The sequence below is a fragment of the Podarcis melisellensis genome (assembly GCF_964234715.1).
Source record: "Podarcis melisellensis genome assembly, chromosome: 2".
Lineage (NCBI taxonomy): Eukaryota > Metazoa > Chordata > Lepidosauria > Squamata > Lacertidae > Podarcis > Podarcis melisellensis.
The window spans coordinates 81,477,679-81,496,923 of record NC_138529.1 but is presented as its reverse complement, the minus strand read 5'-3'; the positions used below and the strand labels follow the sequence as shown (position 1 = coordinate 81,496,923).

At 40.1% G+C, this 19,245-nt stretch overlaps 1 protein-coding gene across 2 annotated transcripts in view; it reads left to right on the top strand.

The window, feature by feature from the left end:
- Nucleotides 1-19,245, top strand: part of DNAH12 (dynein axonemal heavy chain 12) — a 101,204-nt gene that overhangs the window by 8,356 nt on the left and 73,603 nt on the right. For both annotated transcript variants that reach the window (XM_081899980.1, XM_081899979.1), the window contains exons 5-13: nucleotides 5-194; nucleotides 2,412-2,487; nucleotides 4,349-4,507; nucleotides 5,341-5,536; nucleotides 6,599-6,787; nucleotides 8,480-8,636; nucleotides 8,734-8,825; nucleotides 10,580-10,758; nucleotides 18,941-19,076. In XM_081899980.1, the coding sequence (XP_081756106.1) occupies nucleotides 5-194; nucleotides 2,412-2,487; nucleotides 4,349-4,507; nucleotides 5,341-5,536; nucleotides 6,599-6,787; nucleotides 8,480-8,636; nucleotides 8,734-8,825; nucleotides 10,580-10,758; nucleotides 18,941-19,076 (1,374 nt within the window). The remainder of the gene's footprint in view (nucleotides 1-4; nucleotides 195-2,411; nucleotides 2,488-4,348; nucleotides 4,508-5,340; nucleotides 5,537-6,598; nucleotides 6,788-8,479; nucleotides 8,637-8,733; nucleotides 8,826-10,579; nucleotides 10,759-18,940; nucleotides 19,077-19,245) is intronic.

Below are 19,245 nucleotides of genomic sequence, written 5' to 3'. Positions count from 1 at the left end.
TCAGAACAACTATCTCTTTTTGAAGAATTGTGTTGAAAGTAATCCAGTGGTGCCTATTCAGCAAGAGTGGTTAGAGTCCATGCTCACTTTGGTACCTAATAATCTAATGGAAGGCAAGGGCAGAATGAAATTGGTGGAAGAGCTCTTAGCTGAGATAACAAATGATTATGAAATGAGCATGAAGAGATACATGGGTGAGTTCCACTAGCAATATTGTCTCATGACTATACAAGTTATATTCCACCTTATGTTTATGTTGATACTGCAAAAGATCCCTTAGCAAGTTATTTTCCCCATATAATACCTACAAATGCTTTTGTAGAACATAAAACATATTTTATAGCTGGTATTTTATTTTAGAGGAGCAGTAATGTAAATCAAACAATAATAGTTTCAGCTACATAAAATCTTGACAAAAGAGGTACCAAAAACTACATTAATTTTTGTCTTTATCACGTTTTCTGCATTCTAATTTTCTTCAAAGCATGCTTTTATTTTTGTTCGTAATAATTGTTGGTATTTGCATAGCACATCACATACATCACCTCAGTACAGTAGCACCTCTGCTTACGTTACCGTCGGGTAACATAAACTTTGGGTTGCGAAAGCGGTAAACCTGGAAGTGTTTCGTCGCACGCGCATGCTCAGAAGCACTCTACTGCACCGCGCACATGCGCAGAAGTGGTCTGCCACCGCACATGCATGCACAGAAGCGGTCCCTCCGATTGCAGAAACCTCGGGATCCAGCCGGAGCTCCGGAATGGATCCTGTCCGCAATGGGAGGTACCACTGTAGTGCTGTCAACAACTGTAGTCATTTATTTATTTATTTACTTTTATATCCTGCCTTCCCAAGGCAGCACACATAGTTCTCATTCCCATCTTACAATGATCCTGAGAAGTATTTTAGTCTGAGAGATAGTGAGTCCATGGCTACCCAGGGAAGTTCATAGTCCAGCATTCTAAATAACTTGCATCTTAAGCAAGTGTTTGGTTCTGGGGATCCACACGTAAACGCAAAAATGTGTAAAGTCAGGAAGCACCCCCCGGGCTGCTTACCTGGCTTTGGGAAGGAGGTATGAGGGTTCTGGCAGTGTTCTAGAGCCATGTCCCCACTCAGTTCACCAACCCTGGTAAGCAGGGTGCCAGGCTCTGGGGAGAAGCCATCAGAACTCTAGGGCACTGCCAGAGCCCTCACACTTCCTTCCCAAAGCCTGGTGCCTGCCTTACCCAGCTTTAGCAAGGAAGAATTAGTGCTCCGACAGCATCCCACAGCACTCACTCACCCCTTCCCAAAGCCGGGGAAGCCTTTGATCGCAGCTCTGCATGAGTTGGTTTGAGAATAAATAAATGGAGAGTGGGTTTCTTCCACTCTTAATTTATTTATTCCCCACTCCTCCTACCTGCGCAAAGCTGTGATCACGTAAGATAGCTCAGTTGGTAGAGCATGAGACTCTTCATCTCAGGGTCATGGGTTTGAGCCCCACATTGGGCAAAAGATTCCTACATTGGAGGGGTTGGACTAGATGATCCTCATGGTCCCTTCCAACAGTACGATTCTATGACTTAGTGATTCTAAGGTGCAAGTTACCTATACTACACCACTGCCATTATTATCACCATCCCTATATTGTAGGTGGGGGCTGAGGCTAAGAGATGGTGGTTTACCTGCTTGTGGGTTTTCCAGGGGTATTTGGATGACCCCTATTGGGAACAGGGAACAAGTGAGTTCATAGTTAAGGCAAGACTTGAGCTTGGGATTTCATAGTCTCCACACTGCTGTTGGACTTGCGTTCGACCGAGCGACTCCTCCGGTCTATTCCTCCAACGATGATTGACGACCTGAGCCTTTGATAAGGCTCCAAGCACGTTCCCCCATTATGCAGAGTATCCAGCACAGGGAAGGACGAGATAGTATGAGATACATAGCTAAAGAGTTTTATTTCTCGCTACGCAGACAGAAAAGAAACATCCCCTCTCTGTGAGAGCAGAGAGCAACTGAACAACAAAGGAACAGGAAACCAGTAACATCACATCTGTCTCCTGTCTTCCGTGAGACTTCCAACAGTCTGGAATGTCTCTGGAATGCAAAACTGAGTCTTGTGATTCCAAGAGCACTGCACAGTGGCAACACACAGAAACCAACATCTGCTACCATATTTGACACATGTCAATATGTTTTTTTTAAAAACCAAATCTCTGTTTACTTAACAAATGTGCTAAAATAAAATGCATAAGCTGTTTTCCCGTAGTACCTGAGGGAACACATTAAAAAATGTAACAGTCCTGTTAATTTGCTTAGTAGGAAATAAAAAAAAATGAGGTAGCATTCTTTAAAGTAATGTTTCCTAATTTATAATATTGTTACTCCCTTCACTTGTATAAATGTTACAATTTATACATATGTTACAGTGCGAAGTGTTCTTGTCAAACCAAACGTAAAATTGCTTGAATATGAGAAAGAGGAACCTTTGCCGGTTGAACCTGTGTGAGTAAATTAAATTAATGAATGCTTTAGGGTCTAATCAACCCACCACTTGAATGTATATCCAGTACAAGGCACCCTACTCACATCTGTAGTTTGCTGGTGGCTAATATTGAGATGGGAATTCACTATGAGCTGCTTTACACATAATCCTAAATCATAGTTTTTTGTTAGAGACATGGGCCTACTCTTACTCTTACTCTTGCTTCCCCTGCTTTAGTGCAAATATAAGGAAGAGTTTGAAAGCATATTTTTTCCTGTTTTTTGCTAACCAAGTTTGTCATTATGTCCAAACCGGGAATTGCAATTAGTTTTAACTATGATTGATCTGAACAATCTATGATTGTAAACCATGGTTTCAGCCATATTTAAAATTAACTACAATTTGTCCCAGTTCAGACATAATGACAAATTATGGTCATTTGAAAACAAAGGGCAGATTTTTCAAACATAATTTCATAGACGTTCCACATCATTATTCCATTTGAGTGAGCATATGCAGTTGGAGCAGCAAAAAGATCACTAGAATATGAGGCTAGGGGTTGAAAATATAATCTCTTGAAAATTGAGTTTCCATGTCCTTATATGGAGATGGTAGTTATACCTTTAAAATGGATTAAGACTGTGAACATGAAATTAGTTACAGCAGGAGGTGTGAGCAGGTTGTGAGGGTGTGACACTGGCTGCAGCTTTAATCCCATCTTTTGTGATTAAATTTGTGGATGCCATGTGCAAGAACTAAAGTATGCCTTAGGCCTATAACATCACCAAAGAGAGCATACTTTTTCATGTGTCTGCTGAAATGAATGCAACATGTGCAAAAACATGATGTTATAATACTCTCACTCATTTAAATGGGTCCTATGCAGGAAAAGCTAAGGAAAGGTTGCCTCTGCTATGACCTGGCAGATATTTAAATGAGCAATGCTGTGGCTTGGAGTTGAGTACTCCATTGTGATGGATTACCACAAACTGAAACCTCTTTTTTAAAAACTGGAAACATTTTATTTTTTATTGGGAAACACAGCACTTTCTTTAAATGATCTGAAACATTTAATGTGCTGCAATAGTCCCCCCCATCCCCCTTAATTATAGCATTTGAATTAAATGATTGTGATTATTGGAATTTCAACTTTTGAAACCACAGAGAGGCAGTATGCTTCTGAATACCAGTTACTGGAAACCACAGGGGGGAGAGAATGGCCACTCACCCTTCCCAGGTGGGTGGTGGTTGCGGACCTTTGCCCCATCCACCACCGCCAGCGGCAGAAGCCCATGTGCTTGCCAGCCATTAAGGGAATTACCCAGCCAGCAGAAGTACTGAGCTGGATTCCCTTCCAGAAAGTCAAAACTAAATGGGCCAATCAGAGGCCCTGCTGGAGGGGCAGTGCCTTGCCGCCTGGCCAGCCATTGGCTGTGTGCCATGCGCACGCAGGCAGCAATGCACAAAAAGCCGGCTGTGGCTGCTCTCCGCAGCACAGTCGACCACAGATCTTGCTTGTGGGCATCTCATAAGCATCTGGTTGACCTCTGTTGCTGGGCCAGAAGGGCCACTGGCCTAATCAAGGAGCCTCTCCTTCTCTTCTCATGTTAGAAGTATGCATTCTGTCTTCTTAGCTAGAAACTTTATGAATATTGAAGGATCTTAAGCAGTTGGTGAAATGGTGCAACTTAGATTCTGGCTCCTTGGGTGAGGTATATGATGAACCCCTTGCCTGAAAAGTGAGTTCAGGTACCAAGCCATCTTCATACATTGGTGATTTTAAAGGCAAAAAATATGTATGATCCGCTTCATTTCTGATTAAGCTTTGTTGCATGGGCTTCTGTTTAATATCTTAATTTTATTCATTTCCTCCTCTCTCAGAGGATTAGACTTTTCCAGACCCTGGCATAAAAGCTTTCTACAAGCAAGAAAACAGATATTTGCAAATCTACATATTCTGCACCCAACTCTAAGAATTTTACTGGATATTGGTTATAAAACCTTTTCGAAGTTACTTGTAGTAGATGTGTCAAATTTCAGGTAAAGTTGATGTTGTTGCATTAATATTCTAAATATGGTGTGTATGTGTAATTCTAATTAGGTTCACATAGCATTAAACTGCAGTTTATTTTATGTAAAAATTATATTTAATGTGTCATACTAGCACCACAATTTCTATTGAATTTCATTAGATTTACTCCCTAATAAGTGAGTTTAAGATTGGAGTCTAATATCTTTACATGCTAGTCATGTAAGGCAGCCAAAATGAAATGTTGCTGCACTTACGATATCCTATAACTATTATTTTTCTATATATTAATGGCAAACTCATTCTCTCTCTGGATCCTTATATAGTCAAAGGGGCACCCCTCATTCAAAAGACTGAGGTATTGGCAGTCTTGGGGGAAACTCCACGGTTTTCAGAAGTACAAAAATATTTAGGGGGGAAAACCTAAGTGGGAGGGAAACCCAAAACAGCCCTGTGAGTACAGACCACGCTCAGCAGGCACAAAATGCTGACTGTTGAGAGACCGACAGAAAACTGAAAGGAAATAGGGAATGGAATGGAGTGTCCTGGAAGTGGGTATCACCAGCTGACTGGAACCCTGAATAGGAGCATGTCATACTGCAATGTTTTCTTGAAGGTCCTATTTGTGTTATCTTTGGTTTGGAGGCTTGGCTTCTTCTTCTTCTTCTTTGCAACTGATGTGATTAAGAGTCTTGATATATAAAATATGGGCTCAGTATTTAATTCTTTAACATGAAGTTTTCATTGTGTATATTGATCACATTCTTTTCTGCTAAGCAACATAACTAGCTGTATTTCAATGCAGCTTCCCTTTCCAGACCAGTCTTCTCTTCTTAATATATAGGTCGAGGGGCCCAATTGAGTATGAATCTCTTCAGAATGATGTGTCTATAAACTGCTTAAAAACTGAAGAAAAGTTATTAAACACATGGTACCCGAGGGTTATCAATCTCTTCACTAGAAAAGAAGCACTGGAGGGTGTAAAGCCTGACAAAGTTGATAGTTTCTATAATTGTGTGTCTACACTTATGTCTAATCAGGTAACACTAATTTTTCATGTCAGTAACAAATGTGTGTCCTATGCAGAGCCTCTGTTGTCCCACTGTGCATCTTCAGAAGTCCTGAGTTCCCAGATAATTTTAACAGAAAAGAACCCTCTGCCTTTGTTGAAATGCATACAAACCCTCTTGTGGAAGTAGAGCTTTGTGTGTGAATCAGAAATTATGCACCTGCTTTACTCTACTTCTATAGTATGTACTACTTTTGCAGCAAGAAGTTGGTAGAAGGGAACAGTAGGGTTGCTATATTTCAAGAACTATAAGTCCAGACACAAAAGTTGTTGAGCGTTTTTGGGGAAGTCAACAATAAATTTGTACTGGATGTAAATTTGTTAAAACTTTTGAAAACTAAGAAAAATTAATTGGCAAAAAAAGAAAAAAGAAATTCTGTACCTGGAAGAGTTCAGTGCATCAGGGTGTGGGTGTATGTGTATGTATATGTATGTGTGTGTGTGTGTGTGTGTGTGTGTGTGTATCATATATATATGATAACATTTATTGTCCCCCAGCAGCTGGAGATTAATGTTATTTTTTAAAAGCAGGAGAAAATAATATTTCACCATACAATGTTAGGTGTCATTCTGAATATTCTGCATGAAACAAATTAGCATTTTAGTTAATTTGAGCTCTGGGTGTTTCAGCAGATTGGCAGGTTATAAATGGTTTAAATTAATAAATGCAATTCTCTACCAGTGAGGGCCCCAAAGCAGACATAATATTTAGGCTGCACACCTGCCAGAGGAGTGGCAGCAGAGAATCCCCTTTTGTTAGCACCCGCAGGGGTGGTACAGATGGTTCCTGTGGTTTGTTGCTCTAAATTTTCATGCTTTACTTGAAATTTCAGAATTTGCATTTTCATATAATTTTCATATAATTCTTAAGGCTGAACTAGATTTTAGGCCTGGTGTATTAGAATAATTATTTAGATGTCTCTAAAATACTTGTTTGCATGAACTTGCTATGATTGGGAGTGGGGGTTAGGTTTATGTGGTTGTTTATTGGCCACGTGCAATGAAATCTACTTGTGATTTATGTATTTTTTAGATAAAGGAATTATTGAAAAGAACAGTTGAGGCTTATGTGAAACTGTTTGATCTTGAAGACCAAAGACGTCTGCCTTTGTTTAAGATGGAGCTAACTTTTGATGATGAGAAAATGGACTTCTATCCATCCTTTCAAGATCTGGAAGACGCTATTTTGTTTATAGTTCTTTTGATTTCACAGACTCTGCAGGTTGTTTAATCTGTTGTTACTTTATTTCATAAATTCTTTAAGAATTTAAATAACTTACACCTCAGGCCTCATATTCTATATATTTCAGTTGAACACAGGTAATCATAAATGTTACAGCCAGCTCCACTGTTGAATGTATTCATTAGTCATCTGTAGCAAAAAGCAAGGGTTTTCTCAGAAGGGAGTTTGTTGTGAAATCCCTGCTGCTCGTGCTTGGACATTTTTTTTTTTTTTTTTTTTTGCATTGTCCCCACAACATCATTGTCATCAAAAGCCGGCCCATACTTTTTATTCATTTTAGCAGATAGAGCTCTTCTGCAAAAAAATCAAATAAAAATTATTATACAGTGGTACCTCGGTTTTCTAACGTAATGTGTTCTGGAAGACTGTTTGAGTTCTGAAATGTTCGAAAACCAAAGCACAGACAGTCACAAAAACAAATTGGTTGCAAGAGAGCTCCTGATATTAGCAGAAGTCACGTGGCATGTTTGACTTCTGAGGCGTGTTCGAAAACGAGTATTTCTTAGTTTATGGTGTTCAAAAACTGAAATGTTCGTCGACGGAGGCGTTTGAAAACCGAGGTACCACTGTACATCTGTGGGGTGTGGAGCCTCATTAACACATTTTTGGGGTTGGTGACATTCTGATGGGTGTCCTGTGTCGGCGCTCCCAACTTCTGTTTGCTGCTTATCTCAGCATGACCAAGACATTTTGTTTCTGGCAGACCACATGTGCTGAAAGCACACCCATATTTCAGCAACCTGATTTGAAGAAACTATTCTCTCTGGAGAAAACTGTAAACACATTGTGCTTAAAAAAAAATGGAGGTCATGTACATGACCTCATTATTAGTATTGCATTATGGCTGTGGTTTATTTGGGGGGTGGGAGAATGTGTGATTGTGCAGGTAGTGGTAAGGGCTATTCCTATGTGGTATTCCTAATTCTTTGGGGCATTGTCATCCATCTCACTCCAAACTACAGACTGATATACCTATCACTCTGGTTCAAGACCTCAGTATTAAAATTTTAAAAGCAAACAAACGGAAATTGATATTCTCCCCTTCTCCCAGAATACAGCCTTCCATTTTGCCTAATGAGAGATATCTATTCTTGTGCTGTTGTGCATTTTTTAAAGGGGAAAATGTGCCTATACAGAGATGCAGAAATATCTGCACAAATGTCAGAATGGAAAAGGGTAGTGGAGGGTGCGGTAGGAGCAGTTGAGGGTACGGACAAAATAACATTCTGTGAAGCTGCACCCATTGGGCATGAAATGTCTGATTAGCAGCAAATATCCAACGTGGGGAATGTAACATGTTAATCAAGCACACATAACAGAACCTGAACAGCCCATTTGTACTATAAAGCTTCCATTTGAAAGTATCCAAAGTGTGATGGCAGAATCTGTAGATGAAGCAAAATAGCTGAACAGTGAGATCTGAAACAAATTGCAAAGAGGCTTAGAGAACAATTTCATTTAAAAAAGCAATGTGCAGCATGTTTACTCGCAAGTAATTCTAAGTGCATATTAATGTTGATCACTGTAAGGTGATATAAAACTTTTCTAAAAGTTAAGTTATTCTTTTGGATGTGTTTTAAGGAATCATTGACAAGTTTATTTATTATTGCTTGTAATCATTATGAAATCACAATTTAAATGCCATAAAGAACTCTTGCGTGTTTTGAACAGAATGTCCAGGCAGTACATTCCTGGCTAGCCGGTGGGACCACAGTTGCAACTATTGATACGGAACTTCCTGAGCATGTTATATCATGGGCAAACTCTGTACTGAGGGAAGCAATTAATGAAAACTTGAAAGGGCCAAAAGCACAGTTGGATTATTATTGTAAGTCATTTTAAGTGGAGCTTTGCAATATAGTGGTCTCGAAATAACCTTGCAAAATAATAGTTAACAAACCTTTATTGTGATTGTTGCTTTGCAGTAGATAAATATGGCTGGCTAGTAGATGGGACTGCAGATGACCGAATAAGAGAATTTGTAACTGAGGAGCATAGTTTTGATGAATATACAGAGGTAATTTCCCCATATAATTACAGGTAAATCCAGCTTGCAAAGCTGTAGTTAAGTATGTTTTGTCTCTGGGTTTAGCAGTCTTATGCCCACTGCACCCCCTTTTAGACAGCCACATGTGTGTGACTTCAGTTGTGAAGCACATAAGTAACATATCTCTTCTCCCCCACACTCTTTCCCATGCTTTACAACTGTTTATATATTTTGATATGTTAGATTAACCCCCCCATGTTTTCCAGCCCTGATTTAAAAAACCTATTCTTTTTCTTTGTCATTTAAATCATGACATCATCATGTCTGTAGGAATAAAATGGTGTTTGTTTCTGCTGCCCTAGGGCTGAACACATTTACATAGGAAGAAGTATAATTTTGTTGCAACAATGATACTTTTTTTTAAAGGAAAAATAATTAAATTAACCCCCGTAATCATGTACATGTCTGCCCACTGCTTCCTGCCTGTAATAATTAATAATAATAATAATAATAATAATAATAATAATAATATTTATACCCCACCCATCTGGCTGGGTTTCCCCAGCCACTCTGGGCAGGCTCCAAAAAAATATTAAAATACAATAGTCTATTAAACATTAAAAGCTTCCCTAAACCGGGCTGCCTTCAGATGTCTTCTAAAAGTCTGGTAGTTGTTAGAAAAACAACTACCAGAACGCCCTCCCACCAGATGTCAAAGAGAAAGACATCTGGTGGGAGGGCGTTCCACAGGGCGGGTGTCACTTTCAAGAAGGCCCTCTGCCTGGTTCCCTGTAACTTGGCTTCTCGCAGCAAGGGAACCGCCAGAAGGCCCTCAGCACTGGACCTCAGTGTCCGGGCAGAATGATGGGGGTGGAGATTCTCCTTCAGGTATACTGGACCAAGACTGTTTAGGGCTTTAAAGGTCAGCACCAACACTTTGAATTGTGCTCAGAAACGTAGTTTTAAAAGAGAAGAAAGAAGGCTGAGGTGACCAGCACCAACCCCGTTTCCATGAACTCTGACATACATACTGGCCCAGGTGCTGATGCCAGGCCTGTTTGTTGGTGCCTCCCATAGTCTGAGCCCCTCTTGGTGGTTATTAAGGAGCAGGCTGGACTTTAGCCCCAAGCTCCCAGCAGCACAGCTGGCAGCTTGTGTTCTGCCAGAATAGATAAAATGTATTTGCTGCTATTGGAACGCCCTTCATCTCCTGCTCTCCAAGTCTAATTCAGTTGTACTGTATTAAAAGGCAGAGGAAGTTCTGAAGCTCCACATTCTGTCCTATCTGTAGCAAGAGAGATGAGACATTTTGGCAGCAGAGCACTGTGTGTATGTGAGTGGACAAAGGGAAGACGATAGGAGGCCAGAAAGAAGGCTGCAGCAATCCTTACAACCACATCGTTTTATTAAGGGCAATCCTCCAGGGATTGCTTGGTTGGATAGAGCAACGGATATGACTCTTACTTTTGTATGGTGCACTGCATTCCAGTCATAGAGAAGCCTACACACACAAATCCCTCCAGGCAAGCACAAATCATTATCACAATTCAAGGATCCATGCCAGCCAAGGAAATTACTAAAGGAGGGTGTGGAGTAGGGCCAGTAAGAAATGTTGCCTTGGCAGAGTCCTGAGAGCTGGAGAGAGAAGTCTCAAGGGTCACATTTGGCCTCCATGCCTAAGGTTTCCCACCCCTGGTATACTGTATAGGACTGTGGTCCTATTCAAGAATGTACATGTTTTAAAGACTGCAGTTTAAATTAACAAATGTAATGTTCTTTTGAAGTTTATAGATGACTTTTTCAGTCTTGCAAAGGAAATAATGAGTTTGCCAATGATTGCTCATTTCCCTATGGTGCGATTAGACTGTGAAGATTTGAAGCAAGGTTTGAGCGACAAGGCAAAGAGCTTTGCAAATAAATTATTGTATGTAATAGCAGAAAATCACAAATCAGAAAATAAAATGTAAGTAAATCTTGTTATTAATCATCTTTCACTTAAAATAGTTTTTACCATATGCATAACATTGTTAATTCCATCCCACCCCGCTTTGTGTATTATTCTCTAGAATAACCCTTGTAATTCACTATTGCTGCGCACTTCGATCCTGGCCTTAAGTTCTGCTGTATGATGTCTGCATAGTACAGTGGTGACTGAAGGCAGGCAGGTGGGTCAGAAGGCAGGCTGATAAACAGCAACTACTGTTGAAGAACCAGCTATTGAGCCAGAACCAATGACAGGCAGAACCAATGAGTTCTGCCAGAAGTGAGCCCGCAGTAAATCACACGGAGTAGGTTCAGTTAACTCTTGATTAGGAAAGTACTCTGTGCTAGGTCTTTTTTTTTTTTAATAGATATTTATTGGAGTTTTTAGAAAAGAAATACAATAATAATAAACAGTGTTGCTTTGTTTTTATAAAATTTCATAACATCCTTAGACTTCCTCACATCTCCCGCTCCCACTTGCATCGTTAATAAATTTTTGTCAAGCAAATTATCATCTTATTTCCAAATTTATAACCACTTATTTAAGTACAATAAAAAAAATTCTCCTACAAATTTTGTTTCTCTTAATCTCTCTTATCATCAAATTCTGATCTATTTTAGTGATGGCCAATTATTTATAACCAAGCATCCTTCCTAACATTCCACTAAATCACAACGTTTTTGTAGATAAATCTTGAATTTCTTCCAATCTTCTTCAATCCTTTCTTCTCCCAGGTCTCGGATTCTGCCAGTCATCTCCGCCAATTGCATATAGTCCATCAGTTGCATCTGCCATTCTTCCAGTGTGGGTAGATCTTGAGTTTTCCAGTTCTTAGCGAGTAGTATCCTTGCTGCTGTTGTTGCATACATGAAAAATGTTCTATCTTTCTTTAACACCTTCTGGTCGACAATGCCCAGAAGAAAGGCCTCTGGTTTCTTGGTGAAGGTATACTTAAATACCTTTTTCAACTCATTATATATCATTTCCCAGAAGGCTTTCACTTTAGGGCAGGTCCACCAGAGGTGAAATAATGTTCCTTCATTTTCTTTACATTTCCAACATTTATTATTAGACAAATGGTATATTTTGGCAAGTTTAACTGGGGTCATGTACCATCTGTATATAATTTTCATTACATTTTCTTTCAAAGCATTACATGCAGTAAAGTTCAACCCAGTGGTCCACAACCTTTCCCAGTCCTCAAACATAATGTTATGCCCAATGTCCTGTGCCCATTTTATCATAGCCGACTTAACCATTTCGTCTTGTGTATTCCATTTCAGCAGCAAGTTATACATTCTTGAAAGTACCTTAGTCTTAGGTTCTAACAATTCTGTTTCCAACTTCGATTTCTCCACCTGGAATCCTAACTTCTTGTCACTTTTAAAAATTTCTTTAATCTAAGCGTAGTGTAACCAGTCTCGCACTTTATCCTTCATTTTCTCCATACTCTGCAATTTCCAATTATCTCCGTCTTTTTCTAACAGTTCCCAATATTTTGGCCAGTAGGCTTCCATATTGGGTCTTTTCCAGGCCTTAGCTTCCAAAGGTGAAAGCCACCTTGGAGTTTTATTTTCCAATAAGTCTTTATATTTTGTCCAGACATTAAACACTGCTTTTCTGACAATATGGTTCTTAAAGGCCTTATTGATCTTAGCCTTATCATACCACAGGTATGCATGCCAACCAAAAGCATTGTTATAACCTTCCAGGTCTAACACATCAGTGTCTTCGAGGAGTAGCCAATCTTTTAGCCAGCAGAAAGCTGCGGCTTCATAGTACAACCTTAAGTCTGGCAGGGCAAAGCCCCCTCTTTCCTTCGCATCTGTTAATATCTTAAACTTAATTCTGGGCTTTTTGCCCTGCCAGACAAATTTGGAAATATCTCTCTGCCACCTCCGGAAACACTCCGTTTTGTCCACAATTTGCAATGTTTGGAACAGAAACAACATCTTTGGCAATACATTCATCTTAATAGCAGCAATTTGGCCTAACAAAGAAAGCTTCAGCTTTGCCCAGCTATCCAAGTCTCTCTTAATTTCAGACCAACATTTTTCATAATTATCCTTAAATAGACTCAGATTTTTGGCTGTTATGTTAACCCCTAGGTACTTTACCTTTTTCACCAATGATAATTCTGTTTCTCTCTGAAACCGTTCTGACTCTGTATCTGTCATATTTTTCCCTAACACCTTCGTTTTTTGTTTATTTAGCTTAAATCCCGCCACCTGACCAAAATCATGTATCAGTTGTAATACTCTTTTCGTACTAGATTCTGGCTCCTGCAGTGTCAAAACTAAGTCATCTGCAAAAGCTTTAAGTTTATATTGTTTCGCTCCGACCTGAATCCCCTGCACCAACCGGTCACCTCTGATCAAGTTCAAGAGCACCTCCAAAACTGAAATAAATAACAAAGGGGAAATCGGGCAGCCTTGTCGTGTTCCTTTTTCAATTTTAAATTCTTCCGTTACCACATTGTTAACTATCAATTTAGCTTTTTGTTCTGAATATATTGCATCAATCCCATTTTCAAAACCCCGCCCCGCTCCCATTTCTTTTAAATTTCCCTTCATGAATTTCCAAGAGATGTTGTCGAAGGCCTTCTCCGCGTCTATAAAAATCAGCACTGCTTTAGTGTTTATGTCTGTTTGCAAAAGTTCCAGGATGTCAATAATGTTTCTTGTGTTTGCAAACATGTGTCTACCTGGGAGAAAGCCGGCCTGGTCCTTATGAATTACTTCATTTAAAACTCTTTTAAGTCTGCTTGCTAAAACATCAGCAAATATTTTGTAATCCACATTTAATAGGGAGATGGGGCGGTAGTTCTTAAGTTGTGTTTTTTCAGTTTCTGATTTTGGTATCAACGTGATAAAAGCTTCCTTCCACGATTCCGGCGCCTTCTTTCCCTCCAGAATTTCATTGCTGACCTCCATCAAAGGTTGAATCAAATAGTCACTCATTGTCTTATAATACTTGGAGGTCAAGCCATCTGGCCCTGGAGATTTGCCCAGTTTCATGTTCTGAATGGCATGTTCAATTTCTTGTCGTGTTATTTGGCTATTCAGGAGTAGTCTATTTTCTTGTGTAAATTTTTTAAGACTATTTTTCTTCAAAAATTGTTCAATCTCAACCTCATTTTGCGGCCCTTGAGTATATAGTTTCTTGAAATATTTCTGGAAGGATTTTCTAATTTCCACGGGGTTCTGAATATTTCTTCCTTCAATTTCCAAATTTGTTACTGTATTCAACTTTTGTCTCTTCTTCAACTGCCAAGCCAGCAGTTTCCCACATTTGTTTGCCGATTCAAACGTTTTTTGTTTCATTGATTTAATCTTCCATTCTATTTCCTGATTTATCAGTTTAGAATATTGTGCCTGGTGAAGTTTAATTTCTCTCAGAATCAGCTGTGACTTCGGATTTACTCTTAACTTCTTCTCTAATTCTTTTATTTTCTCCAAGATCTTGTCTTTCTTTTCATTTTGTTTCCTTTTCTTAATAGCATTCTGTTGTATTAAGAACCCTCTCATCACAGCTTTACTTGCGTCCCAAATTGTTCTTTTTTCCACCGTTGTCTTCAAATTTATTTCGAAATAGTCCTTCAAAACTTTTTGGGCCTTTTTAGTAATCTCCTGATCTCTGAATAAGTTGTCATTCATCTTCCATCGAAAGGAACCGGTTGGGAACAATGTCAAATCCATTTTCAAAGCATTATGGTCGGAGCAGGTCTTTGGGCAGATTTCCACTTTCCTAACCTTAGGTGCCAGACCTCTAGTAATCCATATTTGGTCGATTCTTGTCCAAGTCAGATGGGCTTCAGAGAAGAATGTTCCTTCCTTTCCCAAGGGGTTTCTCGTTCTCCAAATGTCAATCCAGTCCATATTGTCTGTCATTTCAAAAAAGGTCTTTGGTAGTCTGCCATCTTTAGTAACTTTTTGACTTTGCGACTTATCCATGTTAGTTGATACAATCCCGTTCATATCTCCCATCATAATGATGTTGTCAAAGTCCAGATACTCCAGCATGCTCTCATGCAACTTCTTATAAAATTCCGATTTCCCTTCATTTGGTGCGTAGATTCCTAATAGAATAATTTTTTCTCCTTGATGTTGTATTTCGACTGCCAAAATTCTGCCATGTTCATCTTTAAATAATAATTTAGGTGAAAGGCTCTCCTTTACATATATCACCACCCCTCTCTTCTTTACTCTGTCTGAACATATAAATTCCTGGCCAAGTCTTTTATTTACCAAAACTTTTCTGTGGAGCCTAGTCACATGTGTTTCTTGCAAGCAATTAATGTCCAATTGTTCCTTTTTTAATATATGAAAGATTTTCTTCCTTTTTTCGGGAATGTTGCAGCCATTTATGTTCCAACTCAGAAGTTGCAGAGACATCCTGTATAAATCTGGTTATTTTTTTTTTTAATATAATTTTTATTGGGTTTTACAATTTTTAAAGACAAACACACAAAAAACACAAAAAATACAACAAAAGCAAAAACATATATCCTCTCAAAACCTTGTTTTCTTTAACCTTGTTTCCCGGACTTCCCCCCTCCCCCTCTTCATACATCCCTATTTTCCTAATTCATTCAGCAAATTTTTGTTTCTCCTTCTTAACCCATACTCTCATCCCCAACTCTTATAAACATTTAGATTCTTTCCTAAGGTCGGCTTAATTTCCCTTCCACCGATTCCCCATTTTTAAGAATAAACCCTTTTCACACAACCCAAAATTTATCATCGTTCTTACCCTTCTGCCCCCCCTCCCCCTCCCCAGGTTCTAGTCCCTTTTCAAACAAAAGTCAACCATGGTTTTTTTTTTTTTTTAGCCCGGATTCCTCACGTCCGAAGCTTTTAAGTCACTTTCAGTTCCTCTCCGTCGATTTTGTTGGAAATCTCTTGTGTCAGTCATCAAATCTCGGAACAACCCATCCTCCATCACTCCGGTTTTTCTTCCCACATGGATACTTAAAAACAGATGCTGCCAAAAGTCCACCAGTCTTTCATAGTCAGCAGGGAGGCCCCAATCATGTTTCTTGTGTCCTTGAAGTTCCTGTATTCCAAATGCTATAGGGGCCCCCTCCTTCCTCCTCAGCATCTTTTGCAGTGTTGTAATCCAAATAATCCAAGAATCTTTTGCCTTTCGTTCCGTCATTGTAGGCTTCTTGTTGATGTTTTCCGATTGATCTTTCTCATCTCCTTGCTCTCTTTCCTCGAATTCTTGAGATGTCATTTCTATTTCGGTTGCAGATTCCTTTCCTGTCATATCCTTCGTGCATTCAGCAGAGTTGCTTGTTCCTGGATCCAAGGTCATTAATTGTTTGCTCATATTCAAACTCTGCTCTTGCAGTATTCCCACAAGATAAAACATCCTGTTTATCTCTGCCTGCAGTCTTTCTTCTGCAGCCATTTCTTCTGCAACCATTGTAGTAGCTTTAGAGTCCCCCTAGAGGGATTCTGGTTACTTTATAAACTTTCCAACAGTCCAAGCCTTTTTTTGTTTCTTTCTATCGAGTCTCCAACCACTTTGTTTCAATTTAACCTTTAATTCAGAGAGATATTAGTTTGCCGATTTGCGATCTGTCCATTTAACAGCTCTTTTGAGAGCTTGTTCTTCCTCACCAGACTCAAGCACGGAACTTTCCCTGGTCGGGGGGGGGGGATGATTTCACAAGGAATTTTCTCCTCACTCTCCAGCACAGCACTTCTTCTTTTATTAAATCGTGAAAGAAGTTTCTTTTAGGTGTATAACTAATCTTTCCCGCCTTAGTTTTTAAGTTCTTTGTTTTAGAATTGTCTGTAATCAGGGGGGGTGCGGACTCCCTTTTAGCACACCCTCCTGTCGTCTCAAATTCAAGGAAAAAAATTTTTTAAATCCAAATTCCGTTTACTCACGGGTTAGTTCTTTCAGTCCAGATTTTCAGGGAGAAAGTCAGCGCTCTCCGGTCGTGGCTCACGGCTTCGCTTCACCGAGGTGTCGATCGACTCTCAGCGCCACACTACCCTCCGTACCCTTTTTCAAGGGTCGGGGGGGGTGCTTAAGGCGCCCACCGAGTCTTCCCGTCCGCAGGCTTCAGCGCCTGCGGTTTTTAAGGGTCCCCGCGTCGCCGGCGCGGCAAGACCCGTCCTCCGTGAAGCCGGTTCCCTCCGCAGCTCGGAGGGAATCCGCCATTTCCAGATCGCGCTAACCCGGAAGTCTAAATCTGGTTATTTTTCAGGGGGTGGTACCTTGTCTTCAGGATCCAAGGGTGCCGGTTCCTTTGGTGCTCCAGGCTCCGGCAATGATCCAAGTCCTTTATGAAGGTCTTCTCCGTACTGGTTCAGAAATTTGTCTCTATCTTCCAATGTTCTAATTTTAATCTTCCTCCCTCTAAAGGTAAAAGATAGTCCTTGAGGGAAGTCCCACCTAAAGATGATTGAGTTGCTCCTCAGTAGTTTTGCTAGTTCCAAATATTCAGATCTCAAATCCAAGAGCTGTCTAGGAATATCCTTGTAAATTTCAATTCTTTTACCCAAAATGTCCAGTGATTTTCTGTAATGTAGGCCCAAAATCTTGTCCCTCTCTGTGCTAGGTCTAATGAGCACAGCGACTCTCTTCAGTAGGTCTTGCAGAGACTAAAGGTCCCTGCCTTCCTACAGCTGCCCAGGTCTCTTCCTCTCCAGGTTTCTCCCAAGCCATCTGAGACTATACCAGTGTGCCTGCCTTTGGTCCTCCTGCTTCATGCTTCTGGGAGTCCAGGGGGGAGGGGGAACTTGTCACAACAGGAGGGGGAGATCCCTGCGATTCTTCATCAGCCTGACTCATCTCTGCCTCTTAGTTTCCCTCCTCTCTTGCTTCCCCTTCCCCTTCTGCTTCTGGACTTCTTCCTGCCCCAGACCCTCCCTCCTCACTAAACCCTGTTACCTCTTCAGCTTCTGACATATCCTCCCAATCTTCTTGCTCTTCTCCCTCTGACTACTTATCATTGTCCCACCACCAATCCCGGGGCTACAAGCCTTCTTGGGGATTCCCAATTCTAGTTTTGCCTCCATCCTTCTCCTTGGTGAGTTCTACAGTTACAACACTAAGACCAAGGAGGAGAACTGGCCTAGATGTAAGTAAGAAGGCAGATGGGGGGAAAGGCTGGATGAAGGAAGACTGAAGTTGCTGGATAGGGCAATGCCCCTTCTAGGAGACCAGCCTTTGCTGGTACAGTATAGAATTGGGTGCTAGACTTCCAGTGTTCATATCTTTTTTCCAGCATGAATAACTACCCTTGCCACTGCAGTGAAGTGTTAGCAGCTGCTGAAATGACAGTGCCAGTTCTCAGTTAAACTACTGATTCTGCTTTTAATCGATATCTTAGTCTTTCTTATTTAACTGTGGCTCTTTTTATTTTCACATTACTAGCATTCTTGGTTTTGTATTTAGCATATGTTTAACTGTCTTATGTCATATTAAATGCTGATGATTATAATACTGCTAAGCATTTAGACCGTAATTTTACAAATAATAATTTGTGCTTTCATATATTGTGAGCCACCTTGGAAGGCTCATTCCTGGAAGATGGCATTGCAAGTGCTGAAAATAAGTAAATCTGTAAATAAATAAAATCCTATAAGCAAAACAGCAACAACTAAGTTTTAAATGGTGCAAAAGACTATGCAAATAGCTGGGGAAAGTTTGTGAAGGGAGGTAGGTCTACTTGACCTAAGGTGGGTAGCCCTGTGCCTTGGAAGATGGTGGAGAAATGTGCCATCCAATGTGTCAGTGAGATTGGCTATTGAAGGCCATTGAAATGCAAGTTGGGACTGAGACAAATAGTTCTGTCAAAGCTGCCTTCCATAGTGGTAGGTGGATGAACTGCTTTGAGTGGTGATGCATTGCTTCCAGATGAGTTATTTTCACAGCTTATGGATTCTGTATTCTGTCTTGAAGCTTGAGCACTAGGTGGCAGTCATAGCCATGTGTGTTTCCCCCCATCTTCAAAGCTGCATTTACAGATACACTTACCTGGGAGTAAGCTCTGTTGAATTCAGTAGAGCTTCCTTAAATGCAATTGCTCCCCCCCCCGATCCCCCCGATTAGATAAATTAAATAATAATGTTTATGGTTCGTATGAAAAAACAAATTATGTCTCTTAAACTTCGGCATATATCAACATAATATTTTCCTTTAGGATATGCAAGGAATTTGAGACCATCAAAGTACGTGCATTAAAACCTCCCGAGACAACAGAAGAAATGATGGAAAGCATAGTATATATAGACAAGGCTAAAACCGTAGGAATCCACAGTTTATATGAAAGGATCAAGGTAAGGTATCATATACTTTTAGGGTTGGGTTGTTGTTTTTTAAAACTAAATGCACAATGATAGGTGGGATGTTGATTTAAAGCCATTTAACTTCAACTGGCTTTTCATTTTGTGCGGTTCCTTCTGCCTTTTGTCACTATGCGTACGGTAAGCGCCAGCATAGTAGAAC